General features: G+C 42.9%; 1 protein-coding gene across 2 annotated transcripts in view; it reads left to right on the top strand.

Annotated features, from left to right (window-relative positions):
- The window catches only part of stard9 (StAR-related lipid transfer (START) domain containing 9), a 282626-nt gene that overhangs the window by 146753 nt on the left and 112975 nt on the right, over positions 1 to 22898 (top strand). For both annotated transcript variants that reach the window (XM_072569468.1, XM_072569469.1), the window contains exon 8: positions 1200 to 1269. In XM_072569468.1, coding sequence (XP_072425569.1) covers positions 1200 to 1269 — 70 coding nt within the window. The remainder of the gene's footprint in view (positions 1 to 1199; positions 1270 to 22898) is intronic.

The raw sequence follows: 22898 nt of genomic DNA, 5'->3' as shown, positions 1-22898 counted from the left end.
AGTTGCTCTTTCAGGGACCTAGCATGGACATGATTGGCCTAATAGTCTCTCTGGTGCTGTAACTTTTTGATGATTTGTATGCAGTAGTATTTCAAAACACTGAAAGTAACAGTGCAACTTCAGTTGGACACCATTGATACTGGAGATGGCCTTGAAATTTGAGACCATTTAATAACTTTTACTGTAGTCTTTAACTGTTAATCTTATGGTGTTAAGTTAGCAAAGCATCCTACATGGAGCTGAGAGCAGCAATCAAATTTGCTAGCAAATGTTTCTCTCAGTCTGTGTCACTACTAAGTGTAAACAGCCCTCAATATTAGCTCTACAGATGTATACAGCTGTTTCAAATGTACGTGTATCTCCAGGACCTTGCAAACATTGAGGACAATATGATGTGCAATGAAAAGTCCTGAATACGCAGAGATGATAGTCAGCCGTATCATTGTACATTGTTTAATTAGGAGTACTATTTAAGTAGATAACAGTAAGACAAACATTGTTATGATTTTTTTGGGTCCGGCTGAGATTTGGTGATCGATGCTCAAATATTTAGAGCATCAAACAGACCTGCCAGTTCAGTTTACTTGATTGAGACTGATCAATAGGGGCCTACTTGATTGGTGGAGGGTGCTTTGGGATTATGGAGCAAATCATTGTGGTTGAAAGGTAATATGGTGACAATCTAAACATTGAATTAGTTAACTTGATAATTATGTTGAGCATCGAGGAAAGCTGGGTGGCTCTGAGATGAGAAAATGTCTTTTTTTAAAAAAGAGCCATTGACCTTTTCAGATAGTTTCAGGCATTTTGTTCTCTCATTTGGCTCCCAATTCATTATTCTTAGCCAAGAATGAGATGTAAATCTGTGCCAATATAACTCTGATACTTTACATCTTGTGATGTGAAAGGGAAATCTGGAATGTTGCTGCTTTCAGTTTCCTCTTCCTCATTAAAGAGGTCCTCCTATTGCTTGGTGCACTAATAGAATTAGAGATAAAGACAATTGGCTTCATTTTGCATTTCATGACGCCACAATTCGGAATGGCAGATATTACTAGCAAATCTAAGTTAGCAAATAACATGAGAAGTGGATTACAAAACCATATAATGTGGATTGATTGTCAGGATTCACAATCCTTGCCAGGTTTACTGCTTGTTGTTCTCATTGACTTAAGTGGTGATGTTTAATATTTCCACAGGATTATCGCAGCACTTGGTATCAGACTACAAGCAACTTATTGAGCTTTTAGAGGAAGGGAATTCAAACAGGTAGTGATTTTCATGTGACTTTCCCTTTGGCTTAGAGTTTGTTGTAAATTTTCTATGAATGATTAGTTTGTAGGCATTTTTATATATGTTTAATTTTTAATTCACTGAGGAAACAGCATTTTTTTCTGCTTTTGTTATTTGTATCAATGAGCAATTTCACACGTTATATAATGATACAGCTGAGTTACAGGCTCTGCAAATCTAATAACCCTCCAAAACGTTTTCCTTTCAAATATTAGTAAAAATGTAAAAAGCTTGCTATTGGATGTACTTCGACCTTCAGGCCGTAGATTCCAAATTGTCACAACTTGTGGAATGGAAGAAACAAAAGTCACCTCCACCCTGAAACAAAAACAGAAGTTGCTGGAAAAGCTCAGCAAGTCTGGCAGCATCTGCAGAGAGAAAGCAGGGTTAACATTTTGGATCCCAATGACCCTTCTTCAGAACAGGCTTCAGTTTCTACAGGGATGTCTGATTTCCAGCATCCACTGTTCTTTTGGTTTTATTCATTTCCCATCTGGTCATCTGAAATGCCCATCAGCCATGATCGAATGGCGGAGTGGACTCGATGGGCCGAATGGCCTTACTTCCACTCCTATGTCTTATGGTCTTTTGTCCCTTATCTTAGACCACTGTTGTTTGGTTGATGAGTGGTTTGTCTCTGTCTACACTGCTTCGTGACTGTGACCAATTCAATTAAATATTAATGATAAAGGGCATTAATAGAGCTTCTTTTAGTTGCTGCTTTTCTCAGGTGCTCTCCCTTTGAAGACTATATAGACACCCTTTCCAAACTGCGAAACCTCTGTGAACTTTGTCCCTAGTTCATCCCAAATGGTGCTTTTCTGCTTAGAAAATGTCTGTTTCTATTTCTCAGGATAGGCTGCAGAATTCCATCCACTGAGTTTCACCACTATCTAGGCTGCACTTGCACCATCCCACCTTCTAACGTGTCTTCAACATAATATTCTCCCCCACCACAATCAAAAAGCACATCAAGCATATCTGGTCTATTTTAAGTACTCCTGCTCTGAACCCAGTACATAGCTGATGGTGCATCATCATAAAATTTTCAGTAGTATTGGTGGGCCAGGGGCCAGATTTTCAGTTCCTGTGAGTTTCAGAACAGATACAGACACCATTTTGAGAATTAACCTAGTGAGCTTGTTAACACTTTAGAATGTGCTTGCATGAAATTTGAAATTAGTTAGTTGACAAATCAGAGTAGTCAGGTACATGACTGTTATGTTTAATATGGGAGAAGCAAAAGTTTATTAAAAAACGGTGGACAGTGTGGGAACAAAAGCCGTGTGTTCTGGAGATCTTAAGTAAAACAGAAAGCATTTGACAAATTCAGCAGGTTTGGCAGCATGTTTGGAAACAGAGTTAAAATTCAGAGTCTGTTATGGCTCTTATTAGAACTATTGCAAACAAGAAATCTAACATATGTACTTGGTGTGGCCAACATGTGATTCCAGACCACTCTGAACTGCCCTTTGAAATGACCTAGCAAATCACCTGGGTATTTCAAACTTGTTATGAAGTCTAAAGAAGGTATTGAAACCAGATGGGCTACCTGGCATCGACATCGGTACTGCAAATAGTAAATATGACTTTGAGAAACAGAGTGCCAGAGAAAGAGTGCCAAATCTGTAAATACAGCTCTGATCAGCCTTGAAACGTCCTTCTTGGGAGAAATGTCCCACAGAATTGACCAGCTTTACAAGCAATGTCTTAGGCGACACCATCACCCACTCTGGATAAGTCTTGTCCTGCTGACCCTTGGAAGAGAGTTATAAGTCAAAGTCATGCAGCATAGAAACAGACCCTTCAGTCAAACCAGTCCATACTGACCATAATCCCAAGCTAAACTAGTGCCACCTGCCTGTGTAATGTTAGAAGATTAATTTGGAATATCTCTCTGGACATCAATGTAATATTAAAGAGTTAAACTGCACTGAGTGAACATTCTGGAAGTGGGTGGGAACGACATTTGTGCAAGAATGTGAATGACCCCCTCTTCAATTAGACAGTCATTTGCTACTACTCCCCCTAGTATTATCAAATTAAACTATCATTCAATCCTTTCCATTCAGAAATGTTATCTAGCCATCCCCTGAAGCGAGATATGTCGTACCTGCATTATCTTGGGTAATCGTTGAGTCAGGAAATCGTTTGCATAACAATTCCCCAGGATTAGGGCAATTACATTTGCATTATGTCTGAGGTTGATCTCATTCTACCGTTGTACCTGGGATAAAATGTATCTGTGAAGGAGTGACTGGGATTTGTCTTAAGTGGCATGTGACTATGGGGGAGTGGCCAGAGTATCTGTGAGCATGACCAACTGAGCTTTATATAGCAGATATGTTTTCTTTGTTCAGGGCCTCTTTGACTCAACCTCGCTTGCCTGTGAGGAAGGTCAAAGGTGTCACCTAGCTTGTATAAGCCTTAATAACCTTTAACTGTTTGTAGAAGTTGGTTGGGGAATTGTATCTCGTGTCTGGAACCTCGGTAAAAGAACCTAACATTGCACTTTGCTCATATTTCTCCAAAAGTTTCTTATTCCTGTACTTGTTCAAATGTCTTCTTAATGTTGGAACTGTGCCCATAACCATCACTTCCTCTGGAAGTTCATTCCACACATGAACCACTCAATCTGTTTAAAAGAAAAATGCCCCATATATCTTTTTAAAAATCTTTCTCCCCTCTCTTTAAAAGTATACATTCCATGTCTTCAAATCCCCCACTCTGGAGGAAAGACACCTGTCATTCACCTTATCTACACCCCTCATGATTTACAAAACCCCTACAAGGTGACCCCTCAACTTCCTACACTCCAGTGAAAAAAGTACCAAACTGTCCAGCCTTTTCCCACCACTCAAATCTACCATTCCCGGCAATGTCCTGGTAAATCTTTTCTGAGCCCTCTTAGCTTAATAACATGCTTCCTATAACAGGGTGTCCAGAATTGGATACAGTAGTCCTGAGGAGGCCTCACCAATGTCCTGTACAACTTCAATATAATGTCCCAACTCCTAGATTCAAAGTCCAAACAACGTGCTAAATGCTGCCTTAACCATCCTATCTATATGTGATACAAACTTCAAAGAATTATGTACCTGAGCTCTAGGTCTCTGTGTTCTACAGCATTATCCAAGGCACTACTTTAATTGCTTTTTTTTGCCAAAATGCAATATCTCATTTATCCAAACTAACCTTCATCTGTCATTCTTCAGCCTCTTGACCAATTGATAAAGATTTCTTTGTAATCTTAGATAACCTTCACTGTCCACTCTACCACCAACCTTGTTATCAACAAACTTACTAACCACGCCTTCTCTTGCTCTCGCTCCCTTGCTCTCTTATTCCCACAACATGTTTTGGAGGGAGCTTTGAGCATGACAAGTGCACACATTCTATTCTGGTAGGGGTACTTATTATACATCACCAAGAGTGGCTCAGCACCATCACTACTGACTAACCTGGCCAACACTTAAAGGACATAACTCCGTGACTTGGTCTGCAGCAGGTGCTAAATGCAAAAACTTGACTTTGTCCTCATCAGTGTACTTGGTATGAATGATCATTGCACCCTCATAAGAGATGATGCCTGTCTACGCATTGTGGATAAGCACTATCATATTGTCTGGTACTACCAAAATGCTAAATGAGACACTTTGAACAGAGGTAGCAGCTCAAAGCTGGGCATCAATGAGATGCTGGGAGCAATATTGTATTCAGTCACAATCTGTTACCTCATTGTCTGGTATCTATCCTACTTTAGTCTGGGAAATCAGCCCTATTTCGGTGAAGAATTCACTGTGCAACACAAGTGCAACACCTCAAAATAGGGTGTCAACCTGGTGAAGCAACACCTCAAAATAGGGTGTCAACCTGTCATGAGCAACAGGTTTTAGACCAAGCTAAGTGATCCCACAGCCATTGAATCAGGTCTCAGCTCTGCAGTCTCACCACATTCAGTTGTGAATGGTCTTTTTTAGTTATTTCTGTGGTGTGGGTTTTCAGAGTTTGGCCAGCATTTATTGCCCATTTCAAATTTCCCAGAGTGCAGTTGAGAGTGTAAAGTCACGTGTAGGCCAGATCAAGTAAAAATGGCAGATTTCCTTCCCAAAAGGACAGTTAGGTGGGTTTTACAACATTGTTAGTAACTAAGTGAATAGCTTTTTAGGTTAGTTTTTTCTTCCAGGTTTTTAAAATTCAAATTTTACCATCTGCCATGTTGGGATTTGAACCCATGTCCCCAGAATGTTAGCCTCAGGTTCTGGATAACTATCTCCTTGCCATTACCATTTCACTACTGCCTCCCCCAACAACTAACAAAGGCACACAAGAAGTGGAGGGTCCACAAATACCGCTCTACCATAATGGAGCCCAACACAAAAGACAAGGCTGAAATAATTGAATTGATCTAAAAGCAGAAGTGCCAAGTGGATGATATTACTCTGTGCCTCCTGAGTAATCCCCAGAATCACAGATGCCAGTCTTCAGCCAATTCGATTTACTCCACATGCTATCAAGAAACAGTTGAAGGTACTAGATGCTGCAAGGCTTTGAGCCCTGAAAACATGCCAGCGACAACACTGAGGATCTGTTCTCCCAAACTTTGCCGCATCCCTAACCAAGCCATTCCAGTACAACTGCAATACCTTCATCTAGCCGGAAGTATGAACAATTGCCCAGGTATGATACACACCAAAACAGAATAAACCTTGATAGGCCAATTGCTGCCCTATAGAACACACTCAATTTATCAGCAAAGTGATGAAAAAGTTTGTCGACAATGTTATCAAGCAGCATTTACGAAGGAATAAAGTGCTCACTGATCCTCTTTGGGCTCTGTCAGGGTGACTCAGCTTCTGACTTCATTACAGCCTTGGTTCAAACTTAGCCAAAAGAGCTGAATTCCAGAAGTGAGATGAGTTACAAAGCAGCATTTGACTGAATATGGCATCAAGGAGCCCTAGTAGAACTCTGGTCAATGGGAGTGAGGGAAATCTCTCCACTGGTTGGAGTCCATAAGATGCAGAAGCAGAAGTAGGTCACTCAGCCCATTGAATATCCTCCTCCATTCCAGCTAATCATCCTCACTTCCACTTTCTTATCTTTTCCCAATGACCATTGATTACTGATTTGATAAACCTTGAATATACTTAACGGCCAACCTCTTACAGCCCTGTGTGGTAAAGGATTCTACAGTTTTAATTTTATCTTGGAGAACAGATTCCTCTTCCTCTGTCCTGATTGGGTGACCCTTAATCTGAGACTATGGTCCTCTGGTCGAGACATTCCCATAATGGGAAACAATTTTTCCACAGCCACCCTGGCAATCCCATGAAGAATCTGATATGTTTTAACATCATCTTTCGTTCTTCCAAACTCCCAACAAGTGGAGGCCCAACGTACATGATCTCTCCTCATGAGAAGATCCCTCAATACCCATGATCAACTTAATGGGCCTTTTCTGGACTGCTTTCAATGCAGTATATCTTTTGTATGGGGGACCCAAACTGTTCGCAGTATTCCATCTGTGGTCTGACTAGAGTCTTGTATAGCTTTAACAAGGCATCCCAATTCTTGTATTCCATCATACATCTCAGAGCTCCGCAACCTCTCACCATTTCAATAATATGCTGCTTTTTCACTCTTTCTGACAAAATAGACAACTTCTCTCTTTCCCACATTGTACTCCATTTGCCAAATGTGTGCCCGCTGGCTTAACCTATGTATTACCCTTTGTAGGTTCCTTATGTTCTCTTCACAACTCACTTTCCTATCTTTCTTTATATTGGAAAATGTTAGAATCAATCATTAAGGAATTAAAGCAGTATATTTGGAAAATTAGAATCAGGCAGAGTCAGTGTGGGAAATCATATCTGACTAATTTAATAGAGTTTTTTGAGGAAGTCTCAACCAGCATGAATGGAGAGGAATAGATAGATGTGCCGTATTTGAACTTCCAGATGGTGTTTGACAAGATACGTCACAAATATTTAGTCACAGGAGAAGAGCCCCAGTATTGGAGATAGTATATTGGCGTGGACAGGGAATAGTTAATAGGCAGGAAACAGTGAGGTAAAGGTGTTCCTTTTTAGGTTGATGACCTGTGACCAATGGGGCTCCATAGTGATCAGTGCTGGACTGCGACTGCTTACGATATACGTATATATAGTAATGAATTGGAGGAAGGAAGCAAACGTACTGTGGCTAAATTTGCAACTGATACAAAAATAGGCAGAAAGCCAAGTTGTGAGACAGACCCAAACAGTTTACAGAGAGATACTGATAGGTTATACAAGTGGGGAAAATGCTGCCAAGTGGAGTACAGTGTGGGTAAATGTGAAGCTGTTCATTCTGGAAGGGAGGACAAAGGAACAGTGTTAGTTAAATGGAGAAAAATTACAACAAACAGGGACTTGGGGGAACTTGTGCATGAAACATAGAAAGCTAGCGCACAGGTGCAACAAGTAATCAGGAAGGCAAATGGAATGTTGGCCCTTATTTCAATGGGTTTGTAGTATAAGAGTAAGGTTGTCCTGTGGCATCCATACAAGGTTCTGGTGAGATTACATCTGAAGTACTGTAAGCAGCTTTGGTCCCCTTACCTAAAGATGATAATACAGTGGTAGTAGTTTAGGATGATTCTGGTATGGAGGGATTGTCTTATTAGCCAAGCCTAAAGAGATGGGACTCTTCGTTGGAATTTAGAAGAATAAGAGGTGATCTCACTAAAACATACAGGATTCTTAAAGTATGTGATGGGGTCAATGCTGAGAGAATGGTCCCCCTCCTGGAAGAATCTGGGTCTAGAGGGCATAGTCTCAGACTACAAGGGCACCATTAAGGATTGAGACGAGGAGCAATTTCTTTTCTCAGAGGGTTGTGAATCTTTAGTATTTCTTGCACAGAGAACTGTGTGGGCAGAAACCTTGTGTACACTTGAGGCTGAGCTAGATAGATACACTCATTGATCAAGAATCTATGGTTCCCAGGAAAGGGCAGGAAGGTGGACGTGAGGAATGTGAGATCAGCCATGATCCTGTTAATAGCAGAACAGACTCGAGGGGCCAACTGGTCTACACCTGCCCCAATTCTTACACTCACATGGTCAATAGCAAATCTACCTATCATACTTCGAACTATTTATCCAAATCATTTGTGTAAGTTCTAAGAGTTGAGGCACCAGCATTGAGCAGAGTAACACGTCACTCGTTATACTGTTCCAGACTGAAAAAGACACATTTATTCCAATTGTCTGCTTCCTGTTCACAAGCCAATTCATACCAATATGTTACCATGAGCTTTTACTTTCTGAAATAACTGATGAAGTGACATCTTATCAAATGCTTCCTGAAAACTACTGGTTTTTCTTTATCTGTAACACAAGTTATTTTGTCAAAGAACTCCAATAAATCAGTTAAAACTGGTTTCCCATTAACTAAACCAATATTGATTCTGACTGATTACCTTGATTGCAAGTATCGTGTTATAACACCATTTAATTATCACTTCAAACACCTTCCGAATGACAGACTTTAAGCTAACTGACCTCAGATAGACAATCCTCTATCGTGCTAACATATGACCCACAACATCAAGTTAAGTTGCCTCGTGTGGTATCACGTTATAAAATGTCTTATCAAACCTCTCCCGAAATCGTAATATCTATCAGTTATTGTCTGCTTCCTATTTGTTATTTCTTCAATGCTATCTAAAGAATTTGTCCGACATGACTTCATTTTCGTGAAGCCATGCTGACTCTGATCACATGATATACTTCCACATACTCTGTTATTATATCTTTTATAACAGGCTCTGATATTTTCTTTGTAATAGATACAGGTTCACACCCCTTTATCTGAAAAGCTTGGGACCAGCTGGTTTTCAGAATTAGGAATTTTTCGAATTTCGGAATAAGTGGCAGTTCAATAGTGAAATTTTAAAAAATCTTATCGAATAGCAGACTCACTGAGTAACGGGCCCTGAGCCAGAATTGAGGCCTGCCATTGCTGGGCCTTGCCTGCCCGACATTGTATCTGAGTGACACGCATCGAGTGGGTGTGGAGTTGGGTTAACTGTTTGCACACCAAACAACCTTGTTAATGATATAAAAACCTCACAAAAAAAACCTTTTGGATTTTGGAGCTTTTCGAATTTCGGGGTTTCGAATAAAGAGTTTTCTACCTGTATTAAGCTAACTCGCCTATTGTTACCTGTATTTTTTTGTCTTTGAATGACCATGTTACATTGGCAGTTTTCTAATCCTTTGGGACTTTTCTGGAATATAAGGATTCTTGGAAGGTTAAAACCAGTGCATCTACTATCCCTGTAGCTGCTACCTTTAATATTGGATGCATCTCATCAGGTCCAGGGAACTTGTTTGTCTTTAGTCCCAGTAGTTTCCCATGTATGTCTTCTCTAGTGATAGCTATTGCATTTATTTCATCTCACCCTTTTTCACATTGATAATTTCATACATTTAGATACTTTTAGTGACTTCTGCTGAAGATTAGTGCAAAGCATTTATTCAACTCCTCTGCCATTTCGTGCCCCCTCTTTCCCCCCCCCCCCCCCCCCCCCAGCCTTATTCATTAAGGATTCAATGATCACTTTTCACATATTTAAGAAAGGTCTTACTTTCCAACTTGACATTGCTTGCATGTTTACCCTCAAACGTTTTGAACTTTTTCCTTACTTTCGGTCATGTTTTGTTGGTTTTCGTAACTTTCCCAATATTCTGGCTTACAATACGGCAAAGATTAATAGTATGTTTATTTTTCTTACAATTTATGCTATTCTTAACTTCTCTGGTTAACAATTATTGGCTTGTTCCTTTCTTAGGATCCTCCTTTCTTACTGGGATATATCTTTGTTATTTCTTCAAAATCGGCCTCAGTTGCCTTTGTTACTAAAATCCTTACCCTGTCCATTCCAGCCAATACCCTAATCCAAAAGCATTTGCAATTGTTGGAGGTCAGTCATCTCCCATCTTCACTGCAAGGTTCCACTGGGTAGGGTTCAAGGTACAGCCATCTTCAGCTGCTTCATCAGTAACCGCTCCGCCCCCAGCCCATCATAAGATCCAAAGTGGGGATGTTTACTCATGACAGCGTATTGTTCAACATCATTCAGGATGACTTGTATTAAAACAGTCTGTGTGCATATGCCCTAAGGCATGGGCAACAAAGGCATTTCTGTGGCTGCAGGATGTTTGTTGACTCCTTGATGCCAGAGTCAAGGGTATGCCTGAGCGGGCATGGGAAACTCTCAAAGGGGAGAGTGAGCAGCTAGATGTCATGGTACACATTAGCAGGAAGAGTGACAAGGTCCTGCAAAGGGAGTTCAAGGAGTTAGGTAGGATTCTAATCTTGGGATTACTCTCTGTGCCACATGCAAGTGAGGCTAGCAATAGGAAGATAGTGCAGTTAAATACATGGCTCAAGAGCTTCTGGTGGATGGAGGGCTTCAGTTATGTGGATCAATTGGAAGATTTCCAGAGCAGGTGAGGCTTTTACAAGAAGGATAAGTTGCACCTAAATTAAATGGGCACCAATATCCTGGCAGGGGGATTTGCAGTGCCACTTGGGAGGGTATAGCAGGGATTAGGAACCAGAGCAGTGAAATGACCAAGGAGGGTTTAGACACTCAGGCCAGTAAGACTAAGAGGGAGAACAGACAAGGAGAGGTTACTGAACATGGGAGAACTGGTGTCTGAGATGAATTTGTTTTAATGCGAGCAGTATGACAGATAAAGCATGTGAGCTTAGCGCTAGGATTAGTGCATATGACTGTGATGTTGCAGCTATTAGAGAGACTTGGTTGAGAGAGACAAGACTGGCAGCTTAATGTTCAAGGATTTATATGTTTCAGGCTTGATAGAGAGGGATGTAAAAGAGGTGGGGTGAGTTGTGTTACTGATTATGGAGAATATTGCAGCTGTACTAAGGGAGGACCGCTTGGAGGGCTCAATCAGTGTGGCCGTATGGATAGAGCTCAGACATAGGAAAGGTGCAATCACAGGGGTTGTAGTACAGGCCTTCCAATAGCCAATGGGAGATAGAGGAACAGATATATGGACAGATTATGGAATAATGTAAAAAGCAACAGGGTTGGTGTGATGGATGATTTTAACTTCGCCTTTATTGACTGGGTCTCGCATAGTGTTAGGGGCTTGGACAGGAGGGAACTTGTTAGGTGCATCCAGGATGATTTCTTGAAACAGTTTGTAAATAATCCAACTCGAGAAGGGGCCATACAAGACTTGGTATTGGGCAATGTGCCTGGCCTGATGATTGAAGTTTCATTCGGTGAGCATTTCGGAAACAGTTTCTGTACATTTTTGGTAATTGCAGTTATGTAAGCTTTAAGTTACTTATGGATATGATAAGAGTCATTCCTGGGTGAAAGTTGTAAATGGGGGAGATGGCTAACCGTGACAATATCAGGCAGGAATGGGTGAATGTAGATTCAGGGTGGCTGTTTGAGGGTAAATCCACATCTGTCATGTAGGAATCTTTAAAGGCCAGTTGAGGTCAGTGCTAGAATGTTCCTGTGAAAAGATTTAGAAACCTTGGAAGACCAAAGAGATTGTGAGCTTAGTCAAAAAGAAAAAGGAGACCTATGTAAACTGAACATCGGGAAAATGAAGAACCCATGAAGAATATAAAGAAAGCGGGAAAGAATTTAAGCAAGGAGTTGGGGGGCTAAAAGGGGCCATGAAATGTCCAAGGAAAATCCCAAAGCGTTTTATACATATATAATGAGCAAGAGATTAGCTAGAGAAACAGTAGGTCCAGTCAAGGATGAAAGAAGCAATTTGTGTGTGGAACCGGAGGAAGTGGGTGAGGTCCTTAACAAAGGTCCTTAGCGATGAAAAGTGATAGGTATATGCTGCAGGGCAAGAGTTATAGTTGGTGAAAAGGCAATTATGTTGCAATTGGGCAAGATTTAGGATGCTTAGGACTTGGAAGAAAACTGCAGGGGATGGACACACTTGAAATGTGGAGCTTATTCAAGGAACAGCTACCTCTGACATCTGTCCTATATCTGTCACCCCTCAATTTAAAGCTATGTCCGCTCGTGCTTGCCATCACCATCCTAGGAAAAAGGCTCCACACCTTACCTCCATAACAGGCAACGTACTAGTAAATCCTAGTAAATCTCCTCTGAACCCTTTTCCAAAGCTTCAACATCCTTCCTATTGTTAGGTTCTTTTCCTGAGGTTTCACACATGAAATGCAATTTGCATGCACCAACTTCTGCAAACAGTTAAAATGTATTAAAGCCTGTACAAACTAGGTGATCCCTTTGACCCTATTTGTAGGCGTATGAGGTTGAGTCAGTGAGGCCACAAACAAAGGAAACACATCCCCTTTAAACAGGTCAGTTGGTAATGCTCACAGGTACTCTGGCCACTCTCCCACAATCACATGCCACTCAATATACAATGCAGTGACGACCCCACTTCCAGAAACAATTTCATGCAAATCATCCTTTAATGGTCAGATTTGGTTTCAATTGTATGTTTTTGTAACTATAGGATGCAGCCAGAATTTCAATTGTAATGTGCCAATTGACTTCTGAATAGGTGATGATGATGCAAATGGCTCTGAATGGTAAGGGATGGGAATATAAGCCTCCCACGTTTCACCTATAAGACAAAGACACACCACTCTACCCCCGGGACATTCAATTTCTTGCAGGTCAGCAGAGCAAATAAACTCTTTAATATCACACCTATAATGCGGTGACCAAAACAGTATGCAATATTCCAAGTGTGGCCATACCAGAGTCTTGTACAGCTGCAGCATGACCTTGTGGCTCCAACACTCAGTCCCTTTACCAATAAAAGCTAACACAACGTATGCCTTATTTTGCATCAGTATTTACTGTGGAAAAGGATATGGAAGATATAGACTGCAGGGAAATGGATGGTGACATCTTGCCAAATGTCCAGATTATAGAGGAGGAAGTGCTGGATGTGTTGAAAAGAGTAAAGGTGGATAAATTCCCAGGACCTGATCAGGTGTAACGGAGAACGCTGTAGGAAGCTAGAGAAGCGATTGCTGGGCCTCTTACTGAGATATTTGTATCATCGATAGTCACAGATGGGGTGCCGGAACACTGGAGGTTGGCAAACGTGGTGCCACTGTTTAAGAAGGGCGGTAAAGACAAGCCAGGGAACTATAGACCAGTGAGCCTGACGTCGGTGGTGGGCAAGTTGTTGGAGGGAATCCTGAGGGACAGGATGTACATGTATTTGGAAAGGCAAGGACTAATTAGGAATAGTCAACATGGCTTTATGTGTGGGAAATCATGTCTCACAAACTTGATTGAGTTTTTTGAAGAAGAAACAAAGAGGATTGATGAGGGCAGAGCAATGGTTCTGATCTATATGGACTTCAGTAAGGCGTTCGACAAGGTTCCCCATGGGAGACTGATGAGCAAGGTTAGATCACATGGAATACAGGGAGAACTATCCATTTGGATACAGAACTGGCTCAAAGGTAGAAGACAGAGGGTGGAGGGTTGTTTTTCACACCGGAGGCCTGTGACCAGCAAAGTGCCATAAGGATCGGTGCTGTGTCTAGTACTTTTCTTCATTGATATAAATGATTTGGATTTGAGTTTAAGAGGTATAGTTAGTAAGTTTGCCGATGACACCAAAATTGGAGGTGTAGTGGACAGCGAAGAGGGTTACCTCAGATTACAATAGGATCTTGACCAGATGGGCCAATGGGCTGAGAAGTGGCAGATGGAGTTTAATTCAGATAAATGCGAGGTGCCACATTTTGGGAAAGCAATTTTTAGCAAGACTTATACACTTAATGGTAAGGTCCTAGGGAGTGTTGCTGAACAAAGAGACCTTGGAGTGCAGGTTCATAGCTCCTTGAAAGTGGAGTCTCAGTTGGATAGGAAGTGAAGAAGGTGTTTGGTATGCTTTCTTTTATTGGTTAAAGTATTGAGTACAGGAGTTGGGAGGTCATGTTGCAGCTGTACAGGACATTGGTTAGGCCACTGTTGGAATGTTGCGTGCAATTCTGGTCTCCTTCCTATTGGAAAGATGTTGTGAAACTTGAAAGGCTTCAGAAAAGATTTACAAGGATGTTGCCAGGGTTGGAGGATTTGAGCTATAGGGAGAGGCTGAACAGGCTCGGGCTGTTTCCCCTGGAGCATCAGAGGCTGAGGGGTAACCCTATAGAGGTTTACAAAATTATGAGGGGCATGGATAGGATAAATAGACAAAATCTTTTCCCTGGGGTGGGGGAGTCCAGAACTAGAGGGCATAGGTTTAGGGTGAGAGGGGAAAGCTATAAAAGAGACCTAAGGGGCAACGTTTTCACACAGAGGGTGGTACAGGTATGGAATGAGCTGCCAGAGGAAGTGGTGGAGGCTGGTACAATTGCAACATTTAAGAGACATCTGGATGGGTATATGAATAGGAAGGGTTTGGAGGGATATGGGCTGGGTGCTGTCCGGTGGGACTAGATTGGGTTGGGATATCTGGTTGGCATGGACAGGTTGGACCGAAGGGTCTGTTTCCATGCTGTACATCTCTATGACTCTATAACCCTATCAACCTAGGTAGCAACTTTTGTACATGGACATTGAGATCTCTCTGCTCATCTACACTGTCAAGGATCTTACCATTAGCCCAATACTCTGTATTCCTTTTGCTCCTTCCAAAGTGAATCACCTCATACTTTTCTGCATTAAACTCCATTTGCCACCCTCAGCCCAGCTTTGCAGCATATCTGTGTCCCTTTGTAACCTGCAACATCCTTCCGTACTATCCACAACTCTATCGACCTTAGTGTTATCCACAAATTTACTAACCCATCCTTCTATGCCCTCATCTAGGTCATTTATAAAAATGACAAACAGCATTGGATCCAAAACAGTAACTGAACTCCCGAATGAACATTTCCCAACAACCACCATCCTATGTCATCTTTCAGCTAGCCAATTTCTGATCCAAACAGCTAAATTACCCTCAATCCCATGCCTCTGTATTTTCTGCAATAGCCCATTGTGGGCAACCTTATCAAATGCCTCACTGAAATCCATATATACCACATCAACCGCTCTACCCTCATCCACCTGTTTGGTCACCATCTCGAAGGACTCAATAAGGTTTGTGAGACAAAACTGTGCTGGCTATCCCTAATCAACTTATTCCTTTCGAGATGATTATAAGTCCTATCTCATATAATCTTTTCCAACACTTTACCCACAACCGAAGTAAGACTGGTCTATAATTACCAGGGTTCTCTCTACTCCCCTTCTTGAGCAAGGGGACAACATTTGCTGTCCTTCAGTCTTCTGACACTATTCCTGTAGACAATGACGACATAAAAATCAAAGCCAAAGCCTGTGCAATCTCCTCCGTAGCTTCCCAGAGGATCCTAGGATAAATCCCATCCGGTTCAGGGGACTAACCTATTTTCACACTGTCCAGAATTACTATTACCTCCTCCTCATGAACCTCAATCCCATCTAGTCTGGTAGACTGTATCTCAGTATTCTCCTCAACAACATTGTCTTTTTCCCGTGTGAATATTCATTTAGCGCTTCCCCTATCTCCTTGGATTGCACGCAAAACTTCTCACCACTATCAACTTGTTGGCCCTGTACGTTCACTATTACCCTGTTGAATATCTCCCACTGCTCCAAGTGGACTTTCCTGGAAGCAACTGCTTCCAGACCCTTTTAGTCAGAAATTCTTCCTCTTGATAAGAGGAAGAAAGTGGCTTATGTTGACCCTAATCTTTTTCTTGTGATTCTTTTATTTCTGATATACCTATAGAAAGCTTTGTTCCTATCTGCCAACGATTTCTCATGTCCCCTCCTCTTAGCTCTCTCTTTTGGTCTTTCCTGGCTAACTTGTAACTCTCAAATGCCCTAACTGAGCCTTCACATCTCATCCAAACATAAGCCACTTTCTTCCTCTTGTCAAGAGGAAGAAATTCTGACCAAAAGGATCTGGAAGCAGTTGCTTCCGGGAAAGTCCACATTGGAGCAGTGGGAGACATTCAACAGGGTAATAGTGAACGTACAGGACCAACAAGTTGAGAGAACCTTGATCGTCGAGGGATGTCTAGGATTTGATACTTGGGAAAATTGGAAAGCTTATGGTATTTATCGAATGCTCAAAATAACAAGCTCTAGAGGAATGTAGAAAATGCATAGCTGAGGTTTTTAGTGAGTACTTTACATCTATATTCACTATAGAGAAGGATGATATAGGTATAGAGAGGTGGACTGTTATACTTTAATAAATTAGCATAGAGAGAGAGAGAGGAGGTTTTAGTGGCTTTAGCAGGTTTGGAAGTGGATAAACCCCAGGCCCAAATGAGGTTTATCCATGCTGTTGTGGGTGTCAAGGGATGAGATTATAGGGGCTCTGACATTAATTTTCAAATCTGCTCTGGCCGTAGAAGGGGTGCAAGAGGACTGGAGAACAGCTAATGTGGTACTATTATTCAAGAAGGAAGGTAAGGATAAACCAGGAAACTACAGATCTAACATCTGTGTCAGGAAACTGGGAGGCAGAAGTTCTGAGGGACAGAATTAATTTCCACTTGGAGAAGCAAGGACTAATCAAGGATAGTGAGCATGGCCTTGTAAAGGGGAGATTATGTCTAAATATTGGATTTAATTTTTCGAGGAGTTAGCTAGGTGTGTGTGAGAGTAGAGCAATAAGACTTGTGACAGACTAGTTAAAAAGCTCAGAACCCGTGGGTTCCAGGACAATTTGGTAAATTGGATCCAAAATTGGCTAGGTGACAGGGAGCAAAAGCTAATGATTGTAGGATGTTTTTGTGACTGAATACCAGTGGCATGCTGGATCTCTCGCTGTACATTAATGATCTAAATAGGAATGTGGGAGGTTCTTTAGATTAGATTCTCTACAGAGTGGAAACAGGCCCAACAAGTCCACACCGAGCTGCCGAAGCCCAACCCACCCAGACCCATTCTCCTACATTTACCCTTTCGCCTAACACGGGCAATTTAGCATGGCCAATTCACCTAACCTGCAAATCTTTGGACTGTGGGAAGAAACAGGAGCACCCGGAGGAAACCCACGCAGACACAGGAGAATGTGCAAACTCCATACAGTCAGTCGCCTGAGGCGGGAATTGAACCCGGGTCTCTGGCACTGAGAGGCAGCAGTGCTAACCACTGTGCTACCGTGCCACCTACTAATCAGTATAATCAGTAAGGTTGCAGATGACACAAAATAGTGTGATAAATTGCAAGGAGGATAGCCTTAGCCTACAGGACAATATGGAAAGGTGGTCACATGAGCAGAATATTGGCAAAGGAAATTTAATCTTGAAAAATGTCAAGTGATGCATTTTGAGAGGACTAAAAAGGCAAGACAGTACATGTAGAATCCTATGACTGTAGGAGGTACAGAGAATCAGAGACACTTCAGCTTGCACGTCCATAGATTGTGCAGAAAAGAGGATAGCCAGCTGACATGGCCAAGGTATATTGAATAATTGTCCTTATTAGTCAAGAGTGTGGTGCTGGAAAGGCAAAGCAGGTCAGGCAGTATCCGAGGAGCAGGAGAATCAATGTTTTGGGCATGAGCTCTAATGGGCTTATGCCCGAAGCACTGATTCTCCTGTTCCTTGGATGCTGTCTGACCTGCTGTGCTTTTCCATCACCACACTCTTGACTCTGATCTGCAGTCCTTGCTTTCTCCTATGTGTCCTTATTAGCCAAGGACTTGAGTACAAGAGCAGGGAGATTATAATGGAGCTGCATATAACATCAGATAGTTTTCCAGCTGTGTGGCCAATGTGCAGTTCTGGTCATCACACTATAGAAACGATGTGATTGAACTGGAGATGGTGTAGAAGAGATTCACCAGAATGTTGAAGTAATTCAGCTATGAAGAGACATTAGATAAGCTAGGGTTGTTTTCCTTAAAGCCAAGGGAGGATCTGATTGAGGGATACAAAGTTCTGAGGAGCCTAGACAGGGTTGCTAGAAGGAAACCTGTCCCGTTCGAGTGGTCAATACCAGGAAGCACTGTTTTAGAGGTGATTTGAGAAAAGATGTTTTCCTGCAGAGGGTTGTGGTACCTGGAACTCACTGCCTAAAAGGATAGTAGAGGCATTTAAAAATTGTTAAGATGAGCACTTGAAATTTACACATAAAGCACAGACCAAACATTTGAAAATGTAGATAGATATTTGATGACTGGTACAGACAAGATGGGCTGGAGGCCCTGTTTGCATGCTGGAAAACCTCAATGATTCTATGAATAAAAATATCCCCTAGGAATTTGTCATGTGGTAGAATTTAGCATTAGTTTGAGAGGGAGAAAACTGTTTCAGAAACGGCTATGCCATAGTTAAAAAAAAAGGGAGTGAGCACTGCAGATGCTAAAGAAGAGTCAAAAAGCGTGCTGCTGGAAAAGCCTAGCCAGTCAGGCAGCATCCGAGGAACAGGAAAGTCGACATTTCAAGAATAAGCCCTTCATCAAGAATGTGGGGGATGCCCGAGGGGGCTGAGAGATAAATGGGAGGGGGAGAGGGACTCAGTGGAAGGTAGCTGAGAGTGCAATAGGTAGATGAAGGTGGGGATGATGGCGATAGGTTGGAGCAGAGGGTGGAGCGGATAGATGGGAAAGAAGATGGACCGGTTGGACAGTTCAAGAGGGCGGTACCAAGTTGGATCTGGGATAATGTCAGGGGATGGGAGATGAGGAGACTGGTGAAATTGGCATTGATTCCAAATGGTACCAGATGGTCCCAAACTGGAAGATGAGATATTCTTCCTCCAGGTATCTGATGGCTAGAATTTGGCAGTGGAGGAGGCCCAGGACTTGCATGTCCTTGGGAGAGTTGAAGGGGGAGTTGAAGTGTTCAGCCACAGGGTGGTGGAGTTATTCAGTGTGTGTGGAGTTATTCAGTGTGTGGTGTGTCCCAGAGATATTCTGTGAAACATTCTGCAAGTTGGCATCCCGTCTGTCTGATGTAGAGGAGACCATATCGGGAACAACGAACACAGTAGATAATGTGTGTGGAGGTGCAGGAAAATCTCTGCCGGATGTGGAAGGATCCTTTGGATTGAGGTGAGGGGAGATGGTGTGGGCGTAGGTTTTACACCTGTTGTATAAGGTGCCAGGAATGGACGGTGGGTTGGTGGGGGGTGTGTGGACCTAACAAGGGAGTTGCGGAGGGAATGGTCTCTGCAGAACGCAATTAGGGTTGGGGAGGGAAATATATCTTTGGTGGTGGGGTCTGTTTATAAATGGTGGAAATGGCCAAAGATGATACATTGTATCTAGAGGTTGATGGGGTGGAAGGTGAGGACTGGGGGGAGGATGGGGGGTGTTCTGTCCTTGCTGCAATTGGAGGGGTGGGGTTCAAGGGCAGAGGTGTGGGAAGTGGAGTATATGTGCTGGAGGGTATCGAATACCACATGGATGGGGACGTTGAGGTCCTTGAAGAAGGAGGCCATCTGGGATATTCTGTGGTGGAATTTGGGCCGGCACAGTGGCTCAGTGGTACTGTTGCCTCCCAGCACTGGACACCCGGGTTCAATTCCAACCTCGGGCGACTGTCTGTGTAGCGTTTTCACATTCTCCCTGTGTTTGCGTAGGTTTCTTCCAGGTGCTCCGGTTTCCTTGCATAGTTCAAAGATGTGCAGGCTAGGTGAATTGGCCATGCTAAATTGTCCATAGTGTTCAGGGATTTGGAGTTTAGATGCATTAGTCAAGGGAAATGTGCAGTAATAAGGTCGGGAAATGGGTATGGGTGAGATACTCTTCGGAAGGTTGGTGGGGACTTGGACTCAAAGGCCTGTTTCCACACTGTAGGGATTTATGATTCTCTGGTCTTCCTGGGAACCGATGTGGTGTAGGCAGAGGAATTGGGAGTAAGGGATAGCATTTTATAGGAGGCAGAATGGGAGGAGGTGTAGTCCAGATAGCAAAGTGAACCACTGGGATTGAAGGAGATGTCCATGTTGAATCTGTATCCAGAAATGGGGTTTGAAGAGGAAGGGGAGGGAGGTGTCCAAGATGGTCCAGGTGAGCTGGAGGTCAGGGTGGAAGGTGTTTGTGAAGTTCATGAACTGTTCAACCTCCACAAAAAATGGCGCCAATACAGTCATCGATTTAGTGGAGGAAAAGGTGGCGAATGGTGCTGGTGTAGCTGTGGAAGATCGATCCTTCCACATCCGACAAAGATTTTCCTGTACCTCTAAACAAGTCATCTTTTGTGTCCATTGCTGTCAATGTGGTCTCCTCTACACTGGGCAGCCAGGAAGCCAACTTGTGGAACATTTCAGAGAACATCTCTGAAAACACTAAGCAACCCCACCGCCCTGTGGCCAAACAGTTCAACTCCTACCCAACAGATGTTTCAGTAAGATTAGGGAGGGTGGTAAAAAAGGAGGGGGGGTGGCATTGCTAATTAGAAATGGTATAACGGTTGCAGAAAGGAAGTTTGAGGGGGATCTGCCTCTGGAGGTAGTATGGGCTGAAGTCAGAAATAGGAAAGGTGCAGTCACCTTGTTGGGTGTTTATTATAGGCCCCCCAATAGCAGCAGAGATGTGGAGAAACAGATTGGGAAACAGATTTTGGAAAGGTGCAGAAGCCACAGGGTCGTAGTCATGGGCGACTTCAACTTCCCAAATATTGATTGGAAGCTCTTTAGATCAAGTAGATTGGATGGGGCGGTGTTTGTGCAGTGTGTCCAGGAAGCTTTTCTAACGCAGTATGTAGATTGTCCAACCAGAGGGGAGGCCATATTGGATTTGGTACTCGGTAACGAACCGGGACAAGTGGTGGGCTTGTTAGTGGGTGAACATTTTGGTGATGGCGACCACAATTCTGTGACTTTCACCTTGGTTATGGAGAGAGATAGGTGCGCACAACAAGGAAGTTTCTACAATTGGGGGAAGGGAAATTACGATGCTGTAAGACAGGATTTGAGGAGCATACGTTGGGAGCATAGGCTGTCAGGGAAGGATGTGGTGGAAATGTGGGACTTTTTCAAGGAGCAGATACGACGTGTCCTTGATATGTATGTACCGATCAGGCAGGAAAGAAATGGTCGTGTGAGGGAGCCTTGGTTGACGAGGGAGGTTGAATGTCTAGTAAAGAGGAAGAAGGAGGCTTACATAAGGTTGAGGAAACAAGGTTCAGACAGAGCAGTGGAGGGATACAGGATAGCCAGAAGGGACCTGAAGAAAGGGATTAGGAGAGCTAAGAGAGGGCATGAAAAATCCCTGGCGGATAGGATCATGGATAACCCCAAGGCATTCTATGCGTATGTGAGAAACCTGAGAATGACGAGAACGAGGGTAGGTCCGATCAAGGACAGTGGTGGGAGACTGTGTATTGAGTCGGAAGAGATAGGAGAGGTCTTGAACAAGTACTTCTCTTCAGTATTTACGAACGAGAGGGACTGTATTGTTGAAGAGGAGAGTGTGAAACGGACTGATAAGCTAGAAGAGATATCTGTTAGGAAGGAAGATGTGTTGGACATTTTGAACAACTTGAGGATAGACAAGTCCCCCGGGCCTGACGGGATATATCCTAGGATTATGTGGGAAGCAAGAGAGGAAATTGCAGTACCGTTGGCAATGATCTTCTCGTCTTCACTGGCAACGGGGGTGGTACCAGGGGACTGGAGAGTAGCAAATGTTGTGCCCCTGTTCAAAAAAGGGAATAGGGATAACCCCGGGAATTACAGGCCAGTTAGTCTTACTTCTGTGGTAGGCAAAGTAATGGAAAGGGTACTGAGGGATAGGATTTACGAGTATCTAGAACGGCACTGCTTGATTAGGGACAGCCAGCACGGATTTGTGAAGGGTAGGTCTTGCCTTACAAGTCTTATTGAATTCTTCGAGGAGGTGACCAAGCATGTGGATGAGGGTAGAGCAGTGGATGTAGTGTACATGGATTTTAGTAAGGCATTTGATAAGGTTCCCCATGGTAGGCTTATGCGGAAAGTCAGGAGGCATGGGATAGAGGGAAATTTGGCCAATTGGATAGAAAACTGGCTAACCGGTCGAAGGCAGAGAGTGGTAGTAGATGGTAAATTTTCAGCATGGAGTCCAGTTACAAGTGGAGTTCCGCAGGGATCAGTTCTGGGTCCTCTGCTGTTTGTAATTTTTATTAATGACTTAGATGAGGGAGTCGAAGGGTGGGTCAGTAAATTTGCAGATGATACAAAGATAGGTGGAGTTGTGGACAGTGAGGAGGGCTGTTGTCGGCTGCAGAGGGACTTAGATAAGATGCAGAGCTGGGCTGAGGAGTGGCAGATGGAGTTCAACCCTGCCAAGTGTGAAGTTGTCCATTTTGGAAGAACAAATAAGAATGCGGAATACAGGGTTAATGGTAGGGTTCTTGGTCAGGTGGAGGAACAGAGGGATCTTGGGGTCTATGTACATAGATCTTTGAAGGTTGCCACTCAGGTGGATAGAGTTTGTAAGAAGGCCTATGGAGTATTATCGTTCATTAGCAGAGGGATTGAATTCAAGAGTCGTGAGGTGATGTTGCAGCTGTACAGGACTTTGGTTAGGCCACATTTGGAGTACTGTGTGCAGTTCTGGTCGCCTCACTTTAGGAAAGATGTGGAAG

This window comes from Chiloscyllium punctatum, chromosome 4, assembly GCF_047496795.1.
Source record: "Chiloscyllium punctatum isolate Juve2018m chromosome 4, sChiPun1.3, whole genome shotgun sequence".
NCBI lineage: Eukaryota > Metazoa > Chordata > Chondrichthyes > Orectolobiformes > Hemiscylliidae > Chiloscyllium > Chiloscyllium punctatum.
The sequence above is the reverse complement of the archived record's forward strand: the minus strand, read 5'-3'. Positions and strand labels throughout refer to the sequence as shown.